The 17,406-nt window shown below is 39.1% G+C and overlaps 1 protein-coding gene across 2 annotated transcripts in view; it reads right to left on the bottom strand.

The window, feature by feature from the left end:
* Positions 1–17,406, bottom strand: part of PEMT (phosphatidylethanolamine N-methyltransferase) — an 852,275-nt gene that overhangs the window by 357,322 nt on the left and 477,547 nt on the right. For both annotated transcript variants that reach the window (XM_053695218.1, XM_053695217.1), the window contains exon 4: positions 13,073–13,218. In XM_053695218.1, coding sequence (XP_053551193.1) covers positions 13,073–13,218 — 146 coding nt within the window. The remainder of the gene's footprint in view (positions 1–13,072; positions 13,219–17,406) is intronic.

The following is a 17,406-nucleotide window of genomic DNA, read 5'->3' on the forward strand; positions in this document are numbered from 1 at the left end:
GACGAAAATCCTTAGTAGCTTGTAAATAAAACTTTAAAGCACGAACCACGTCAAGATTGTGTAATAGACGTTCCTTCTTTGAAGAAGGATTAGGACACAGTGACGGAACAACAATCTCCTAATTGATATTCTTGTTAGATACCACCTTAGGAAGAAACCCAGGTTTGGTACGCAAAACTACCTTATCTGCATGGAAGATCAGATAAGGGGAATCACACTGTAAGGCAGATAACTGTGAAACTCTTCGAGCCGAAGAGATAGCTACCAAAAACAGAACTTTCCAAGATAAAAGTTTGATATTTATGGAATGCAGAGGTTCAAACGGAACCCCTTGAAGAACTTTAAGAACTAAATTTAAACTCCATGGCCGAGCAACAGGTTTAAAAACAGGCTTGATTATAACTAAAGCCTGACAAAACACCTGAACGTCTGGAACATCTGCCAGATGCTTGTGCAGAAGAATAGACAGAGCAGAAATCTGTCCCTTTAAGGAACTAGCTGACAATCCCTTCTCCATCCTTCTTGGAGAAAGGATAATATCCTAGGAATCCTGACTTTACTCCATGAGTAACCCTTGGATTCACACCAATGAAGATATTTACACCATATCTTATGATAGATTTTCCTGGTGACAGGCTTTCGAGTCTGAATTAAGGTATCAATGACCGACTCGGAGAAACCACGTTTTGATAAAATCAATCGTTCAATCTCCAAGCAGTCAGCCGCAGAGAAATTAGATTTGGATGTTTGAATGGACCTTGGAGTAGAAGGTCCTGCCTCAACGGCAGAGTCCATGGTGGAAGGGATGACATGTCCACCAGATCTGCATACCAAGTCCTGCGTGGCCACGCAGGTGCTATCAAAATCACCAAAGCTCTCTCCTGCTTGATCTTGGCAATCAGACGAGGGAGGAGAGGAAATGGTGGGAACACATAAGCCAGGCTGAAGGACCAGGGCACTGCTAGAGCATCTATCAGTGCTGCCTGGGGATCCCTTGACCTGGACCCGTAACAAGGAAGCTTGGTGTTCTGACGAGACGCAATCAGATCCAGTTCTGGTTTGCCCCATAGTTGAATCAGCTGGGCAAATACCTCCGGATGGAGCTCCCACTCCCCCGGATGAAAAGTCTGCCGACTTAGAAAATCCGCCTCCCAGTTCTCTACTCCTGGGATATGGATAGCTGAGAGATGGCAAGAGTGAACCTCTGCCCATAGAATTATCTTTGAAACCTCCAACATTGCCAGGGGGCTTCTTGTTCCCCCCTGATGGTTGATATAGGCTACAGTCGTGATATTGTCCGACTGAAATCTGATGAACCTGACTGCAGCTAGTTGAGGCCAAGCCTGAAGAGCATTGAATATCGCTCTCAGTTCCAGAATGTTTATCGGAAGGAGGGCTTCCTCCTGAGTCCACGAACCCTGAGCCTTCAGGGAGTTCCAGACTGCGCCCCAGCCCAGAAGGCTGGCATATGTCGTCATTATAGTCCACTCTGGCCTGCGGAAACTCATTCCCCTGGACAGATGGACCCGAGATAACCACCAGAGAAGAGAATCCCTGGTCTCTTGATCCAGATTTAGCAGAGGGGACAAATCTGTGTAATCCCCATTCCACTGATTGAGCATGCAAAGTTGCAGTGGTCTGAGATGTAGGCGGGCAAACGGAACTATGTCCATTGCCGCTACCATTAGGCCGATTACTTCCATACACTGAGCCACTGACAGCCGAGAAGTAGAATGAAGAGCACGGCAGGAAGTTAGAAGCTTTGATAACCTGACCTCTGTCAGAAAAATTTTCATTTCTACTGAATCTAACAGTGTTCCTAGGAAGGAAACTCTTGTGAGAGGGGAGAGAGAACTCTTTTCTTTGTTCACCTTCCACCCATGATACCTTAGAATGGCCAGAACAATGTCCATATGGGACTTGGCGATTTGAAAAGTCGACGCCTGTATCAGAATGTCGTCTAGGTAAGGAGCCACCGCTATGCCCCGTGGCCTTAGAACCGCCAGTAGGGACCCTAGAACCTTCGTAAAGATTCTTGGTGCCGTGGCTAACCCAAAGGGAAGAGCCACAAACTGGTAATGCCTGTCTAAGAAGGCGAACCTGAGGAACTGATGATGATCTCTGTGAATCGGAATGTGGAGATAAACATCCTTTAAGTCCACGGTAGTCATATATTGACCCTCCTGGATCATAGGGAGGATGGTTCGGATAGTCTCCATCTTGAAGGATGGGACCATGAGAAATTTGTTTAGGATCTTGAGATCCAAGATAGGTCTGAAAGTTCCCTCTTTTTTGGGAACTATAAACAGATTTGAATAGAAGCCCTGCCCCTGTTCCTCCATTGGAACTGGGTGGATCACTCCCATAAACAGTAGGTCTTGAACACAACGTAAGAATGCCTCTCTCTTTATCTGGTTTACAGATAATTGTGAGAGATGAAATCTCCCCTTTGGAGATGAAGCTTTGAAGTCCAGAAGATATGCCTGGGAAACAATCTTTAATGCCCAGGGATCCTGGACGTCTCTTGCCCAAGCCTGGGCAAAGAGAGAAAGTCTGCCCCCCACTAGATCCGGTCCCGGATCGGGGGCTACTCCTTCATGCTGTCTTAGAGGCAGCCGCAGGTTTCTTGGCCTGCTTCCCCTTGTTCCAAGCCTGGTTAGGTCACCAGACTGATTTGGACTGGGCGAAATTTCCCTCTTGTTTTGCATTAGAGGAAACTGAAGCTGCGCCACTCTTGAAGTTTCGAAAGGAACGAAAATTATTCTGTTTGGTCCTTAACTTATTGGACCTATCCTGAGGAAGGGCGTGACCTTTTCCTCCAGTAATATCAGAAATGATCTCCTTCAGACCGGGCCCGAATAGGGTCTATCCCTTGAAGGGGATGTTAAGAAGCTTAGACTTTGAAGTAACGTCTGCTGACCAGAACTTAAGACATAGCGCCCTACGTGCCAAAATGGCAAAACCTGAATTCTTAGCCGTTAGCTTGGCTAAATGAAAAATGGCGTCAGAAATAAAGGAGTTAGCTAACTTAAGAGCTTTAATCCTGTCTAGAATATCGTCTTAAGGGGTCTCCACCTGTAGAGCCTCCTCAAGAGACTCAAACCAAAAAGCCGCTGCAGCAGTAACTGGGGCAATGCATGCAAGAGGCTGGAGAATAAAACCTTGATGTATAAGAATTTTCTTAAGGAGACCCTCCAATTTTTTATCCATAGGATCTAGGAAAGCACAACTGTCCTCGACGGGGAAAGTTGTACGCTTAGCTAGGGTAGAGACTGCTCCCTCCACCTTAGGAACCGCCTGCCACGAGTCCCGTATGGTGGCATCTATGGGAAACATAGGAGAGAACGGCACACCTGGTCTATCCCATTCCTTAGTAATAATTTCCGAAAACCTCTTAGGGACTGGAAAAACATCAGTGTAAACAGGCAGTGCAAAGTATTTGTCCATTTTACACAATTTCTCTGGAACCACAATGGGGTCACAGTCATCCAGAGTCGCTAAAACCTCCCTAAGCAATAAGCGGAGGTGTTCAAGCTTAAATTTAAACGCTGTCATTTCAGAATCAGACTGAAGTAACGCCTTCCCTGAGTCTGAAATGTCACCCACAGATAGAAGCTCACCTGCCTCGACTTCTGAGTATTGTGAGGGTATATTGGACACAGGCATTAAAGCGTCAGAAAGCTCTGTATTAGTTCTAGCCCCAGAGCTGTCTCGCTTTCCTTATAGCCCTGGCAGTTTGGAGAATACCTCTGAGAGGGTAGCATTCATAACATGTCCTGTAAGGTGAAAGAATTAGACGCGCTAGATGTACTTGGCGTCACTTGAGCGGGAGTTATAGGTTCTGACACATGGGGAGAGTTAGATGGCATAATCTCCCTCTTTTCAGTAAGAGAATCCCCTGGAGATAAATCTTTAAGCGCCATAATATGGTCTTTATAGTTTATAGAAATTTCAGTACATTTGGTACACATTCTAAGAGGGGGTTATACCATGGCTTCCAAACATATTGAACAAGGAGTTTCCTCTATGTCAGACATGTTTAACAGACTAGTAATGAGACAAGCAAGCTTGGAAAACACTTTAATAAAGGTGAAACAGCAATTAAACAAAAACGTTACTGTGCCTTTAAGAGAAAAAAACTAGCACTTAAACTGCAAAACAGTGTAAAAATACAGTAAAGTCTTTGAAATTTTTACAGTGTGAGTAAGGGACTAAAGCAACATTGCACCCACTTGCAAATGGATGATTAACCCCTTAGGCCCCAAACCGGATTGAAAAACGTTAAAAAAACGTTAAAAGTCAATTGAGCACCTTGCCACAGCTCTGCTGAGGCTCCTACCTGCCCTCAAAAACGATTTTGTGCAGAAATAACCCCTTTGAAATGGTCCTCAGATGCCAGAGGACTCCTCTAGGGAAGCTGGATGTCTCAGTCTGAATTAAAACTGCGTAGTTAGAGTGCTAAAATAGCCCCCTCCCACCATGAACTGGATGTCAGAGGGGCCTTAAGAAAATACTCCTAGGAGTATCTGACTAGCCATGTGGAAACTAGGCCCCAAATAAAGAGTTATCTCCCTCAGAGAAAAAAACGTCCTATTTATGAAATCATGTAAACGTTTTGTCACTAAGTAATATGAATATTAACATGAGTATTACCCTGTTTTGTAAGCATGATCCCAGTCGCTGTTAAATCACTGCATCAGGCTTACCTCAAATACACAAGGCTCTGTCCGCATTTTCTAGAACTTATTCATCTCTCTAGAAATAAAAATACTGAACATACCTCAAAGCAGGTAATCTGCAGACTGTTCCCCCAACTGAAGTTTTCCCATATTCTTCAATTATGTGTGAGAACAGCAATGGACCTTAGTTACAAACCGCTAAGATCATCAAACCTCCAGGCAGAATTCTTCTTCTAATTTCTGCCTGAGAGTAAAACAGTTCAACGCTGGTACCGTTTAAAAATAACAAACTCTTGATTGAAGGTTAAACTACACTAAGTCACCACATATCTCTTTCTTGTCGAGAGTTGCAAGAGAATGACTGGGGGTGGCAGTTAGGGGAGGAGCTATATAGATAGCTCTGCTGTGGGTGTCCTCTTGCAACTTCCTGTTGGGAAGGAGAATATCCCACAAGTAATGGATGAACCCGTGGACTGGATACACCTTACAAGAGAAATATAAATTACAGTTTGGCTGTAGCAAACTAGTTGATGTTATTTGAACCCAAAACTTTGTGAAGTTTTGCTCATTTCTAACCTAATACTTTACAAGCAAAATCCCAAATCTCTGAAACAGATAAGCGCAAACAGACTCAAGTGTAGGTAGATTACAACAAACACACCCCACACTCTGAATTGTACTTACAAAATTGTAATTTATTCAGGCGGTTTGTTAAAATGTTATAAGATCTCCACAGTAGTTAAAACATCAATCTTTGCAAATGAACATGAGCATAGAGTGTCCGATATGAGTTAATGTTCGTTGTAGTGATTTCCAATCAAACAAACGCTATGAAGAGCGTCAATGTAGAAGCCGATTACGTCACTGGGACAAAGTACGGATCCTCATGTAGTCCAAAAAGGCTTTTTGGACTACATGAGGATCCGTACTTTGTCCCTACAACGAACATTAACTCATATCGGACACTCTATGCTCATGTTCATTTGCAAAGATTGATGTTTTAACTACTGTGGAGATCTGATAACATTTTAACAAACCGCCTGAATAAATTACAATTTTGTAAGTACAATTCAGAGAGTGGGGTGTGTTTGTTGTAATCTACCTACACTTGAGTCTGTTTGCGCTTATCTGTTTCAGAGATTTGGGATTCTACTTCACTCCAGGAGGCACGCAGGACACCTTCGGTCATTTTTGCAGCAACAGGTCTCGTATATAATAATCATTACATAGTTGTACTCATTTGCACCTTTTGTGTGTTTCTTTACTCCTTGTCTTATCTGTAGGAATCTGTTTAATAATTAGTGATTCCTAATCAACACAAGTTTAACCTATTCTGTTTATATTCATTTACTGTTTTTATTGTGTATCAATCTTTGTACTTATATATTTTATATTTTTTATTGTTATTCATCCTTTTTGTGTTTATCTTGGTATATCATAGCAATTTTGAATCACCCCTGGCAGCTAGCGCTGTTTAATTATTGTGTTTTGTACTTTACAAGCAAAGTCTGTAGGAATATGTTTAAAAATTCAGAATATTTCAGTCTAAACTCTTGTTACATTATTGCAAAAATTGAAAAGTAAAATAAATAAATAAATGAATGAATGAATAAATAAATAAATGAATACATAAATAAATGACTGCCTTAAAAAGAACTTCAACATAGAAATGTTAATGTTGCAGCAAGGGGCTGTTTTACCTGCACTCTTTTCCCCCAAATGTCAAGCTTTTATCATGTAATAATGTTTATATAGTGAAGCAGATTCTTGGACCACCTGAGACACGGGTGATATTGTGATATAAAGCTCTCTATGCTAAAAATCAGCAGCAGGCATTTGTTTGTATTTAACCCTTTGGCTGCTAAGCTATTTCCCACATGGGTGCTAAACTGGTTTTGATATCGTTTTTTTACTTTTTTAAATATATTTATTTTTTTATACTTTTACTTTTTTTCCAAAGGTTAGGCGATTTCCTTTTCAACAATGGGTCTTGGTCTGAGATACAGGCATCTAAGCAGCATGCCCTTATCTCCCTATATTACACATTGTTAATTTTAAATAAAGTTGTGCGGTGATGTCATCAAGTCATTGCGCGTGACGTCACTGCACGAAACGTGAAGCCCCGGCGATGCCCCTCACTATTCAGGCCCGATCACCAGGGTGGTAGTAGGTGGGAGCCCCCAGATTACCCTCAAGGTGGGTGAGTTCTAGTTACGTCTCTGAGCCATTGTTAGCACCTGACTGATAAAAATTTTACTCAATGGGGTTAAAGGGATAGAAAACCCCATTTTCTTTCATAATTTGGATAGAACATACAATTTTAAACAACTTTCCAATTTATTTCTGTTTCTGTTCAAATTTGCTTCATTCTCTTATTATCCTTTGCTGAATTAACAACAGTGCACTACCGGCAGCTAGCTGAACACATCTAATTAGCCAATCACAAGAAACAAATGTATGCAGGAACCAATCAGCAACTAGCGCCCACTAGTGTAGGATATGTGCGTATTCTTTTCCAACAAGGGATACCAAGAGAACCAAACACATTTGAAAATAGAACTGAATTTAAAAGTGTCTTAAAATTACCTGCTCTGTCTGAATCATGAAAGTTTAATTTTGACTTTAGTATCCCTTTAACTTTTATTTTAATTATCTAGTTAATACTTCTAAGTTTTCAAACCTCTATATTACATATTTAAAAAGTAGGAGAAAATAATAAACATTTAACAACTGTATGAGTCACGTCCGTGTAAAAAAAAAAAAGTAAGGTGGCTAAAAATATCTTTGTTTTATCACACAGATCAGAGAAAGCTCTGTTGCATAAAACTGCAAAAAGTAACTTACAGAGCATGGCTGGCATATTAAAACGGTATCTGTCATTGTTCTTTTTGTAATTAGGTCTCATGGCGCATATAAAACTTTATAAAGCGTGTCTCGCATAGAGACAGAAATACCCACAATAACAAACGTATTCCAATGTATAGAATATTGAAATGAATGATCTGTCACTTTCTGATGTTTAGACGCGATCAGCTGGACGTCCGCTTTCTGAAGCTGACCTGTCAGAGCTGGTTTATGACATTATTAATCTAAAGTGTGCACAGCCTCGTAATTCTAATAACATCATCTGCCATGAATGAAATTATTAAATGCATAGCGGCACCTATTCTACTTGTTTTTCAATCTCTGACCTATAAAAAAATCAGGACAAATCAATACTGTGCTATTTTGTTTTGCTTTGTACAAAATTAACATAATATTTCCTCTATGAAAACATGGACCCCATTCCAAAACATTTGTTTTTGTATATGAAAACACAGTGTAGCAGACCTGTTTTGTTTTTTAAAATCTATATAAAATCCATCCGGTCAGTAAGACCCGTTACTGAATAAGAAAACAAATGTTTTAACCCCTTAATGACCAGCGTTGAAGCCTGTATGTCGCGGGTCTTTCAATGGGGGAGCCATTTTCAGTAGCACAGTCTCGCTATTTTAGGAAGCCATCCGAATGGAGGGCGGGACTAATAGTACGGTCTTGCAGCTCATGACAAAACCTGCGCTATTATAGCAACACAATCCCTTAATGACCAGTGACGTACAGGGTAAGTTGCGGTCATTAAGGGGTTAATTAGAAAATTATATAACAGCAAAATGTAGTTTAACACAAAGAACATTAAAAGGACATAAAATTACAAAAAGAAAACACACTGTGTTAGAGCTTTTTTATTGTTGCCCTATTACGTGAAAAGGATTAAACACATAGTTAAAGTGAGCTCTAGAGCAGCAATGCTCTACTTCGAGTTAGCTGAACATATCTGGTGAGCCAATGACAAGAGGATATGTGTGAAGCCACCAATCGCCAGCTAGTTCCCAGTAGTTCATTGTTGCTTCTGAGCCTACCTAGGTGTGCTTTTCAACAAAGTTGATCAAGAGAGCATATAAAACTGATAATGTAAGTCAACTGAAAACTCTTAAACTTGCATGCTGTGTCTGAATCATGCAAATTTTAAGAGACTTTTAAAATTTACTTCTATTAACAAATCTACTTCATTCTATTTGTATCCTTTGTTGAAAAGCATACCTAGGTAGGCCAAGAAGAAGCAGTGCACCACTGAAAGCTAGCTGCTGATTGTTGGTTATCCACATACGCTTCTTTTTACTAGCTCACCATATGCTCCCAGCTTGCTCCCAGCAGTGCATTGCTGCTCCAAACATAACTTTAAATTTACTTTTATCATCAAATTTGCTTTGTTTCTTTTGGTATTCTTTGTTGAAAGCTAAACCTAGGTAGCCTCATATACCAATTTCTAAGCCCTTGAAGGTCGGCTCTTATCTCTGTGCATTTTAACAGTTTTTCACAGCTAGGCGGCACTAGTTCACGTGTGTCATATAGACAGCATTGTGCTCACTCCTGTGGAGTTATTTATGAGTCAGCACTGCTTGGCTAAAATCCAAGTCTGTCAAAAGAAGTGAAATAAGGGGGCAGTCTGCAGAGGCTTAGACACAAGGTAATCACAGAGATAAAAAGTGTATTAATATAACTGTGCTGGTTATGCAAAACTGGGGAATGGGTAACTGCCCCACTACAAAACAGACCTCAAACTATAGATCCGAAAAGTCTGGACAGATCCCGGTATCGATTAAGAGAGAAAGTCTAGGAGGAAGCCCGGAGGCGTATAACCCACCTTACCTACAAGCACCCTCTACAACTTGGAGATTAAGTCTGATCCTGGTGTCCAACCTCGAGCAACTCCCACTTTCGGAACGTTCGTTGCTCCCTCAACTACCCACTACAACTCCAGATAGAGAGCAGAAACTTACCTCCTCACCCTTGGTGCCCCGGTCGGGAGATGCGGCCGGCTCCTGGACGGGATACTGGGGACTCCTTAAGAACCACATCGCAACAGAGCAATCGTATGAGTGGGAAGTGATCCTGACAACTGTTCTCTCAAGACGACCCACAATGAAGGACTACCGAGATCTCTCTTTAGTTTTTGTCAAAAACCTCAATAAAGACTCATTCCACATCAGGTCAGATTTAAACAGAGCTGGTATAGGTTAGACGAAGAGATGTTTCTAGGGTGCATAATACATTTGCATGTACGTGTGAACGTTGTGAAGCACTCTTTACTGTATTTAATTATCTTCTTAGCATGTAGCCAATGGTCAGATGCTCAGCGTTTCATATGGAACATCAATGTTATATCTTATTTTATTATACTGTATATTGACTAGTTTCCTAATACAGATTTATTATGTTCTAACAGCGCAGTGAACACACACACAGTCTCCTAACACATATGTTAGATATCAAATCCTCTATATATAACCACCTAGTGGGTTCTACACTTAACACATACATTGGGATATGATGATTGGAGATACTGACGTCAACTAGATCAACTGCCCTGCTTACTTAGAACTAGCTGTTGGACCTGACCACAGAGATATTGTAATTCAGAACCCATAAGTAGTTTGCTTACACCACTTTACATCCTCATCTCTCCCACGACCTCTCATGCTAGATGAAGAGATGCTCCTAGGGTACATAATACACTTGCATGTACGTGTGAACTCTGTGAAGAACTTCTTACTGTGTATATTTATCTTCTTAGCATGTTGCCAATGGTCAGATTTTTAGTATTTCATGTGGAACATCAATGTTATATCTTATTATATTATACTGTGTATCTACTTGTTTCCTGATATAGACTTCTTATGTTCTAGCAGCGTAGTGAACACACACACAGTCTCTTAGCACATATGTTAGATAGAGAATCCTCTATATATATCCACCTTGTGGGAACTACACTTAACACACGCGTAGGGATATGATGATTGGAGACACTGATGCCAAATAAATCAACTACCCTGCTTACTTAGAACTAGCCGTTGGACCTGATCACAGACACATTGTAACTAGGTACCCGTAGGTAGTTTGCTTCCACTACTGTACATCCTCATCTCTCCCACGACCACTCATAAGGAATAATTTACAGTGCTACCTGCAGTCTCTCTCCTTACCACTTGAGTTATACACCTACTAGGCATTATTGCAGTTGTTTCTTAAAAAAGCTTCCGCTATTAGTTAAGGCATGTTACACACCTACTTTAGGATCTTAGATATGCTCTAGCTGTACCCACTTAGACATGAGCGTCATTTATCTTATGTTATATGTTACTGCCCCACAGATAGGTTTCTAATCATTTTGTCTCCTACAATTGGCATCAGATATGTTTATGGTTTGCATTTGATGTGTGTGTAGAGATGGTTTTAAGAAGGCAGCTTAGAACCCTGACAGAGTCCTTATACAACTCAACTCTCCACAATTCACCCAGCTGCTGATTACCAGAGAAGTCATTAAGGTCTAATGATAATTCAGTTTTGATGTCCATGCTCATAGCTGTCCCTTTTACTTTCTGCACCTAGCCAGAAGTCAATGCGTACTATTATTTATCCTAGCTTGTCCTGAGCAGGTGGTTGATGGAGTCACCTCCAACATTTGGTAGAACTAATTCTTCTTAGTAACCCCCAATTACCTCTAAATGATAAGTTTCATCATTCCCTTCCCGTTAAAGATTACCTATCTCTAAGAAATATACTAATTTACCCAACTCTCTATCCTACTGGTCACCCTATTAAAATGACTGATTACCTATTTAAATAGTCATGGTTCTGAACATACACGTACCCTTTGTTTTGGACTTTTAATGGAAAATACTCCATTCTGCTTCTAATATTGAGTAATGTATTACTAGTTTATAAAGGTCCAAGCCCCCTCCCTACCTTCACATCGAGCGGCTTTTGACTGCTGATTTCCCCCCACCTTGAAATACCTAGGTCCAAGAGCGACCATTCCAAAAGCCAATTTCCTCCCCTAGATTATATTAGTCTTCATAGGTTCAAGAGTGACCTCTAATGTTAAAAGAGGAATCAACCATAGAAAATAATATAAAACAGAGGTTCAAGATACTTACTCATAACAACCCAGTACGATGCTCTACTTTTGTCAAACACTACCTGTAAGCGTTGCCTTCATTTTGTTATCTGTGTTTTATGATGTTTCATTTATACTGTATAATGCGCACAACCTTAATAAAAAACCTATTTTTTTTTAAAAAAGTGTACATCGGCCAAAATAAGAAAAGTAAATATCACTCTGCATTTAGCTTGAAACTTTAAAGCTTACAGCAAATAATTCTGGGAAATGCTGTGCAAATAACACATTTATTAGGAAAATAACCCCAATAATATGCTTGTAAAATGTATTTAGTGTTTAAGGTCCCTTTAACCCCAAAATTAACATGCAGTTTTGAATATAAACAATTTTTCAGTACACTTGTATTAGCAGAAATGCTTCTAGTAAATGCTAGTAATTGTACCGAGCAGGGGCATAAGGTGCATTTATCCACATGTTGCTCCTGCATTTAGCGCCGCATCTGCTTATAGTCTCAGTGGTAGCACGCAGCATGTCAGATATAACGCATGCAGAGTCGCTAGTGATGCAATACACGCTACAGACGGTTCTCTGAGCAGAAGCAGTGTTTAAATGCGGGCGTCCATGAGCATTTTCCTGGTACATATGTATTCCATACAATAGAAATAAAGTTGAGTTCCAGTCACCGAATATCTTTAAAAAGGACCTTTATTAAAACATGGCAGGGTCAAAAGTATGTCCAACAGACAACGTTTCAAGCCTACAATCAGCCCTTATGTCCAATAGACAACGTTTCGAGCCTACAATCAGCCCTTCTGTCCAATAGACAATGTTTCGGGCCTACAATCAGCCCTTCTGTCCAATAGACAACGTTTCGGGCCTACAATCAGCCCTTCTGACCAATAGACAACGTTTCGGGCCTACAATCAGCCTTTAAACATGATTAAGGGCTGATTGTAAGACCCGAAACATTGTCTATTGGACATAGTTTGGACCCTGCCATGTTTTAATAAAGGTCCCTTTTAAATATATTCAGTGCCTGGAACTCAACTTTATTTCTATTGTATGCTAGCTGGAAGTGGCTGATCCAGGTTTCGTGCCCCACAAAGTGCTGTTTTTCAAAGTACCTGAACATGTGTATTACAAACATGTATTACACAAGCTAGTGTTCTTTTCATTTTTGTATTAAATGTCCCTTTAAGTTGACATGAGACTAAATAGATTAGTCCTATGTTCTCTCAAGTCTTAAAACCTAATTTTTAATTTGGTACTAGGTCTTTTAGCAATCTTATATCCATGTTAGTTCATGCCTGGTTGTCTACTGATACATATAAATACTGTGCCTTGTATAGTCTTGATGACAGCTATTTGGCATTATTATATACTATACATAACACGCTTGTTTTCTTTATCTATTTCAATTTAAAGTTCCTTTAAATATTGTTTATATTCTTACCCAAATATGTCCCAACAAATCCCAAAGCAAGGAAACTGGAGGTCACAAGTACGAATCCGGCTCCAACCAATATCATACCCAGGTAATACGCTGTAGGGGTCTCCAGGGCCTCCAGATGAGGTTGACTCTTCATGGCTTCTGTAAAACTGAAGAAAAAATAGGCAGAACAGTCACCAACAAAGTACTAAGAAGTAGAAAAGATGGGATAATATACAAAAACTAATTACAGAATTTCATGTGGTTCATAAAGAACAAGCTCATCATATGATAGCGGCTAGATAACACTGTATGTGTAGGACTTTCAGATGATCCTTAAAAAGTGATAGTAAACTTTAACTAATTAAATGCCATATATATAATCTCTGTCATTAAAAAAGTATACGTGTTGTTTTTAATCCTTCTGTGAAAGGGTTAAATTAGTTCATATAGTAATGTTTCTAGGGATAGACCGATATATCGGAGCGGCCAAATTTTAGGACCAATATTTAGAATTTCTGAAATTTCGGTATCAGCCAGAAACTTACCGATATGGAGCAAATCAAAAGAAAGAGTTTTAAGTGACACAAATCCTCACACAAATCATCTATAGCACATATAAGCTGGACAGAGCATTTACCAACTACCATACCACCAATGGCAGGCCTGTAGATGGACTTGCATAAACAAACATACGATTTGTGAAATGGAAAATGTGATCTTTAAGTTGCACTTAAAGCTACATAGTTTCCTTGAAGTACACAGAGCTGAATTACTATTGATTTGCTCATAGGGGTCAGCAATACATACAATCAATCTGCTTGCTAATTGCTGTCACAAAAAGAACATTATTTGTTGCATTCTGATAAATTTTACACATTTGCTAAACATTTCACTAAAGCTACTATATTTGATGATTTTTTAATTTAAAAATCTTATTTTCCCCTTTGATGTGCATAGAAAAACACATTTAAAAAACTTATAGTTCAGGCACATCAATTAAATGTTCACAACAAACAAACATTGAGTAGAGAGTTATGCAGCATAGGAGACTTGTATCAATATTCTCTAGCAAATGATAACAATGCTCTGACCATTAGGTGGCGCTGTTACACATGTATAAAACTGCCTATAAGTGACATAATAAAGAAACTTATAGTCCGCTCCTAAGTACCAGGGAAGGTATTTGCAATACAGTAAATATATGAGGTAGCTCAGTTGGTAAAATGCCCTGACTACAAAAGCCTGTTCAAAGATCCAAAGGTCACAGGTTAAAATCCTGGCAGGGCCGACTCAGCCCTTCACCCTTCCGAGGTCGATAAAGTGAGTACCATTAAATTGGGTAATAACAACAACTATTACTATTCAGCTGCCGATTTGGTTAATTCTGAGAGCGAGCGCTGAAAAATCGATTTGAGCCCCACTGGGAGAAAGGCGCTATATAAATACTAGTTATTAATATATATTTTTTTACTTTACTTTTAACCCTTATCTGTAAAGTGTAACAAGTGAGCGTGTTTTTAGTGAAGTGGCGGCAATATATAAAAAAAAACAGAAGCCATTTAACAGGAGAACATGCTGAAATGTTATGCTTTCTTTTATATCAGTGTGCAGTTTCTATGTTTTGGGAAGCAATTTTATAAGTTAATTTTCGCTCGCTTTATTTTTCCCAGTTGTTTACTTTAAAGGTTTAAGATTTTAAAAAGCATGCTCAGTTTATACCAGATTTGTGTAGAAATTGTGCGAATTTTTCAAAACTTCAAATGTACAGAATATCGGCCCCTGTTATCGGCCTGAAAGGTGGTCAATAATTGTTATCGGCCCTAAACAAACGATATCGGTCTATCCCTAAATGCTTCTATTGTATTCCCCTGGGGATTATTGTTTCTCTGAAATATCAAGTTAGATAAAGAGGGAAAAGTAAATATATTTATTGATGAAATCCATAGCTTTTAATACAACCTAAAGGGAGAGTCTAGGAAAATTTAAACTTTCATGATTCATATAGGGCATGCAATTTTAAATAACTTTTCAATTTACTTTTATCATCAAATTTACTTTGTTTTCTTGGTATTCTTTGTTGAAAGCTAAACCTAGGTAGGCTCATAAACTGATTTTTAAGCCGTTGAAACCCCCTCTTATCTCAGTGCATTTTTGTCAGTTTTTCAGTTATACAACACTAGTTCATTGTGCTCACTCCGTGGAGTTATTAATGAGTCCGCACTGATTGGCTAAAATACAAGTGTCAAAAGAAATGAGATAAGGGGGCAGTGTGCAGAGGCTTAGATACAAGGTAATCACAGAGGTAAAAAGTGTATTAATATAACCATGTTGGAGGTTATGCAAAACCGGTTAGGCTAAATGTAATGAAATAAGAATAAGTTCAAAGGTAATGCTGTATTTGTCACAATTATTTTCATTCCATTTTAGATAAAAATATAGTTATTGGGTCTTATAAGATCTTTCATAGTAATACCTGGATTTATCTCCGTGCTAATGTTCTACATATACTATGTTAATGTTATATAAAATAGAACTATAGATTGTTGTCCTTTGGGGTCGATTTATCAAGCTACGGCGGACAGGGGCGCACATACGCACCCCTGTCCGCCGCAGCTTGCCTCTGGCAGGCTAAATTCCGCTGCCAGAATTCAGCATTGCACACGAGCACTATTTTGTGTTTGCATGCAATCCCACCCCCTGCCCACACACAGCCAATCACGCGCAGGCAGGAGCTGTCAATCTCCCTAGTCGGTAGAGGAGGGAAGCAGCGGTTTGATGACCGCTGCATGTTAAATACGGACTGCAGGTTCTCTTGTGAGAACCTGCAGTTGAAGTGGGGTGAAGCCTGCCAACAGCTTTGATAAATCAACCCCTTTATGTAGGTGTCTGATCATATTTTCAAGATACGTACTGTATTTTGCCACATTAATATTGGCTGGTAGTCAATTCAACTTCTAGTCTTCCTCTGAAAAATACCCCAAAAGGTTTGTTTGCTGCAGGAGGGACACCCTTAATTCTAGTATAAATTGTTCACATCAAGCTTTTTTTTTTTTTGTGACGTACTATCCAAAAGCGCATTTTTTTTTACGAACCTGAAAAAAATATATGCCAATTTACATCACTTTTTAACTTCTAAATACATTTTAGGTGATAAAAAAAATAATTAAGCCTCTGTCTGTAGTTTTACAGAAAATAATTAAAGGGATAATAAAGTCTAAATTAAACCTTCATGATTCAGATAGGGCATGTAATATTAAACAACTTTCTAATTTACGTTTATCATCAAATTTGCTTTGTTCTCTTGGTATTCTTAGTTGAAAGCTAAACCTAGGTAGGCTCATATGCTAATTTATCGGCCCTATCTGAATGAATTTGACATTTTTTCACAGCTAGCGGGCGTTCGTTCACGTGTTTCATATAAATAACATTGTGCTCACGCCTGTGGATTTATTTAAGAGTCAGCACTAATTGCCTAAAATGCAAGTCTGTCAAAAGACCTGAGATAAGGGGCAGTCTGCAGAAGCTTAGATACAAGGTAATCAAAGAAGAAGTAAAAAGTATATTTCTAGAACAGGGTTGGTTATGCGAAACTGGGGAATGGGTAATAAAGGAATTATCTATCTTTTTAAACAATAACATTTTTGGTGTTTCATTTCCGTTTACCTAGCTTTCTGTTTTTCATTGTAATATACAGATAAAATATATTTTTCTGCCATACGATTAAGGAAAACTAGTGCTGGAAACAAAAGATCAGTGTTTGTGTTTCGGGATCTGCGGAGGATATGTGTATCTTTCTGACTTCTAATAGTGGATTTTCCGTCATAAAGTATGCGTAATGTTTTTATGCACACCCAGTGCGATACACTCCCATAAAATCTCACAGTTGGCAAAAGCCCAGAACTCTGTTTAACTTCCTCTGAAATCCATATTTTTTCCTAATTACTTTAAGAAAAACGAAAAGCATTAAAAATTCCAATGATGTCTTCAGTAGTAACCTGCTATTAACAGTGACTCACATTAGAATGATTCCATTGCTTAAAGGGATACTTACATCTTATAAATCTTACACGAAGAGCAAAAGGTGAAGATGTGTAGGTTTAGTATGCAATCATAGAATAACGCATCAGCTATTTGTGCTTCTATAACATTGGATTTATTTTTTTTAGCCACCAATAAGAAAGCATAACCCAGGTTCTGTACCAAAAATGGGCTAGCTCTTAAAGTTTACATTCCTGCTTTTTAAATAAAGATAGCAAGAGAACGAAGAAAAATTGATAATAGGAGTAAGTAAGAAAGTTGCTTAAAATTGCCTGCTCTATCTGAATCATGAAAGAAAAAAATTTGGGTTCAGTGTC

Source organism: Bombina bombina, chromosome 11 (assembly GCF_027579735.1).
Source record: "Bombina bombina isolate aBomBom1 chromosome 11, aBomBom1.pri, whole genome shotgun sequence".
NCBI classification, from domain to species: Eukaryota; Metazoa; Chordata; class Amphibia; order Anura; family Bombinatoridae; genus Bombina; species Bombina bombina.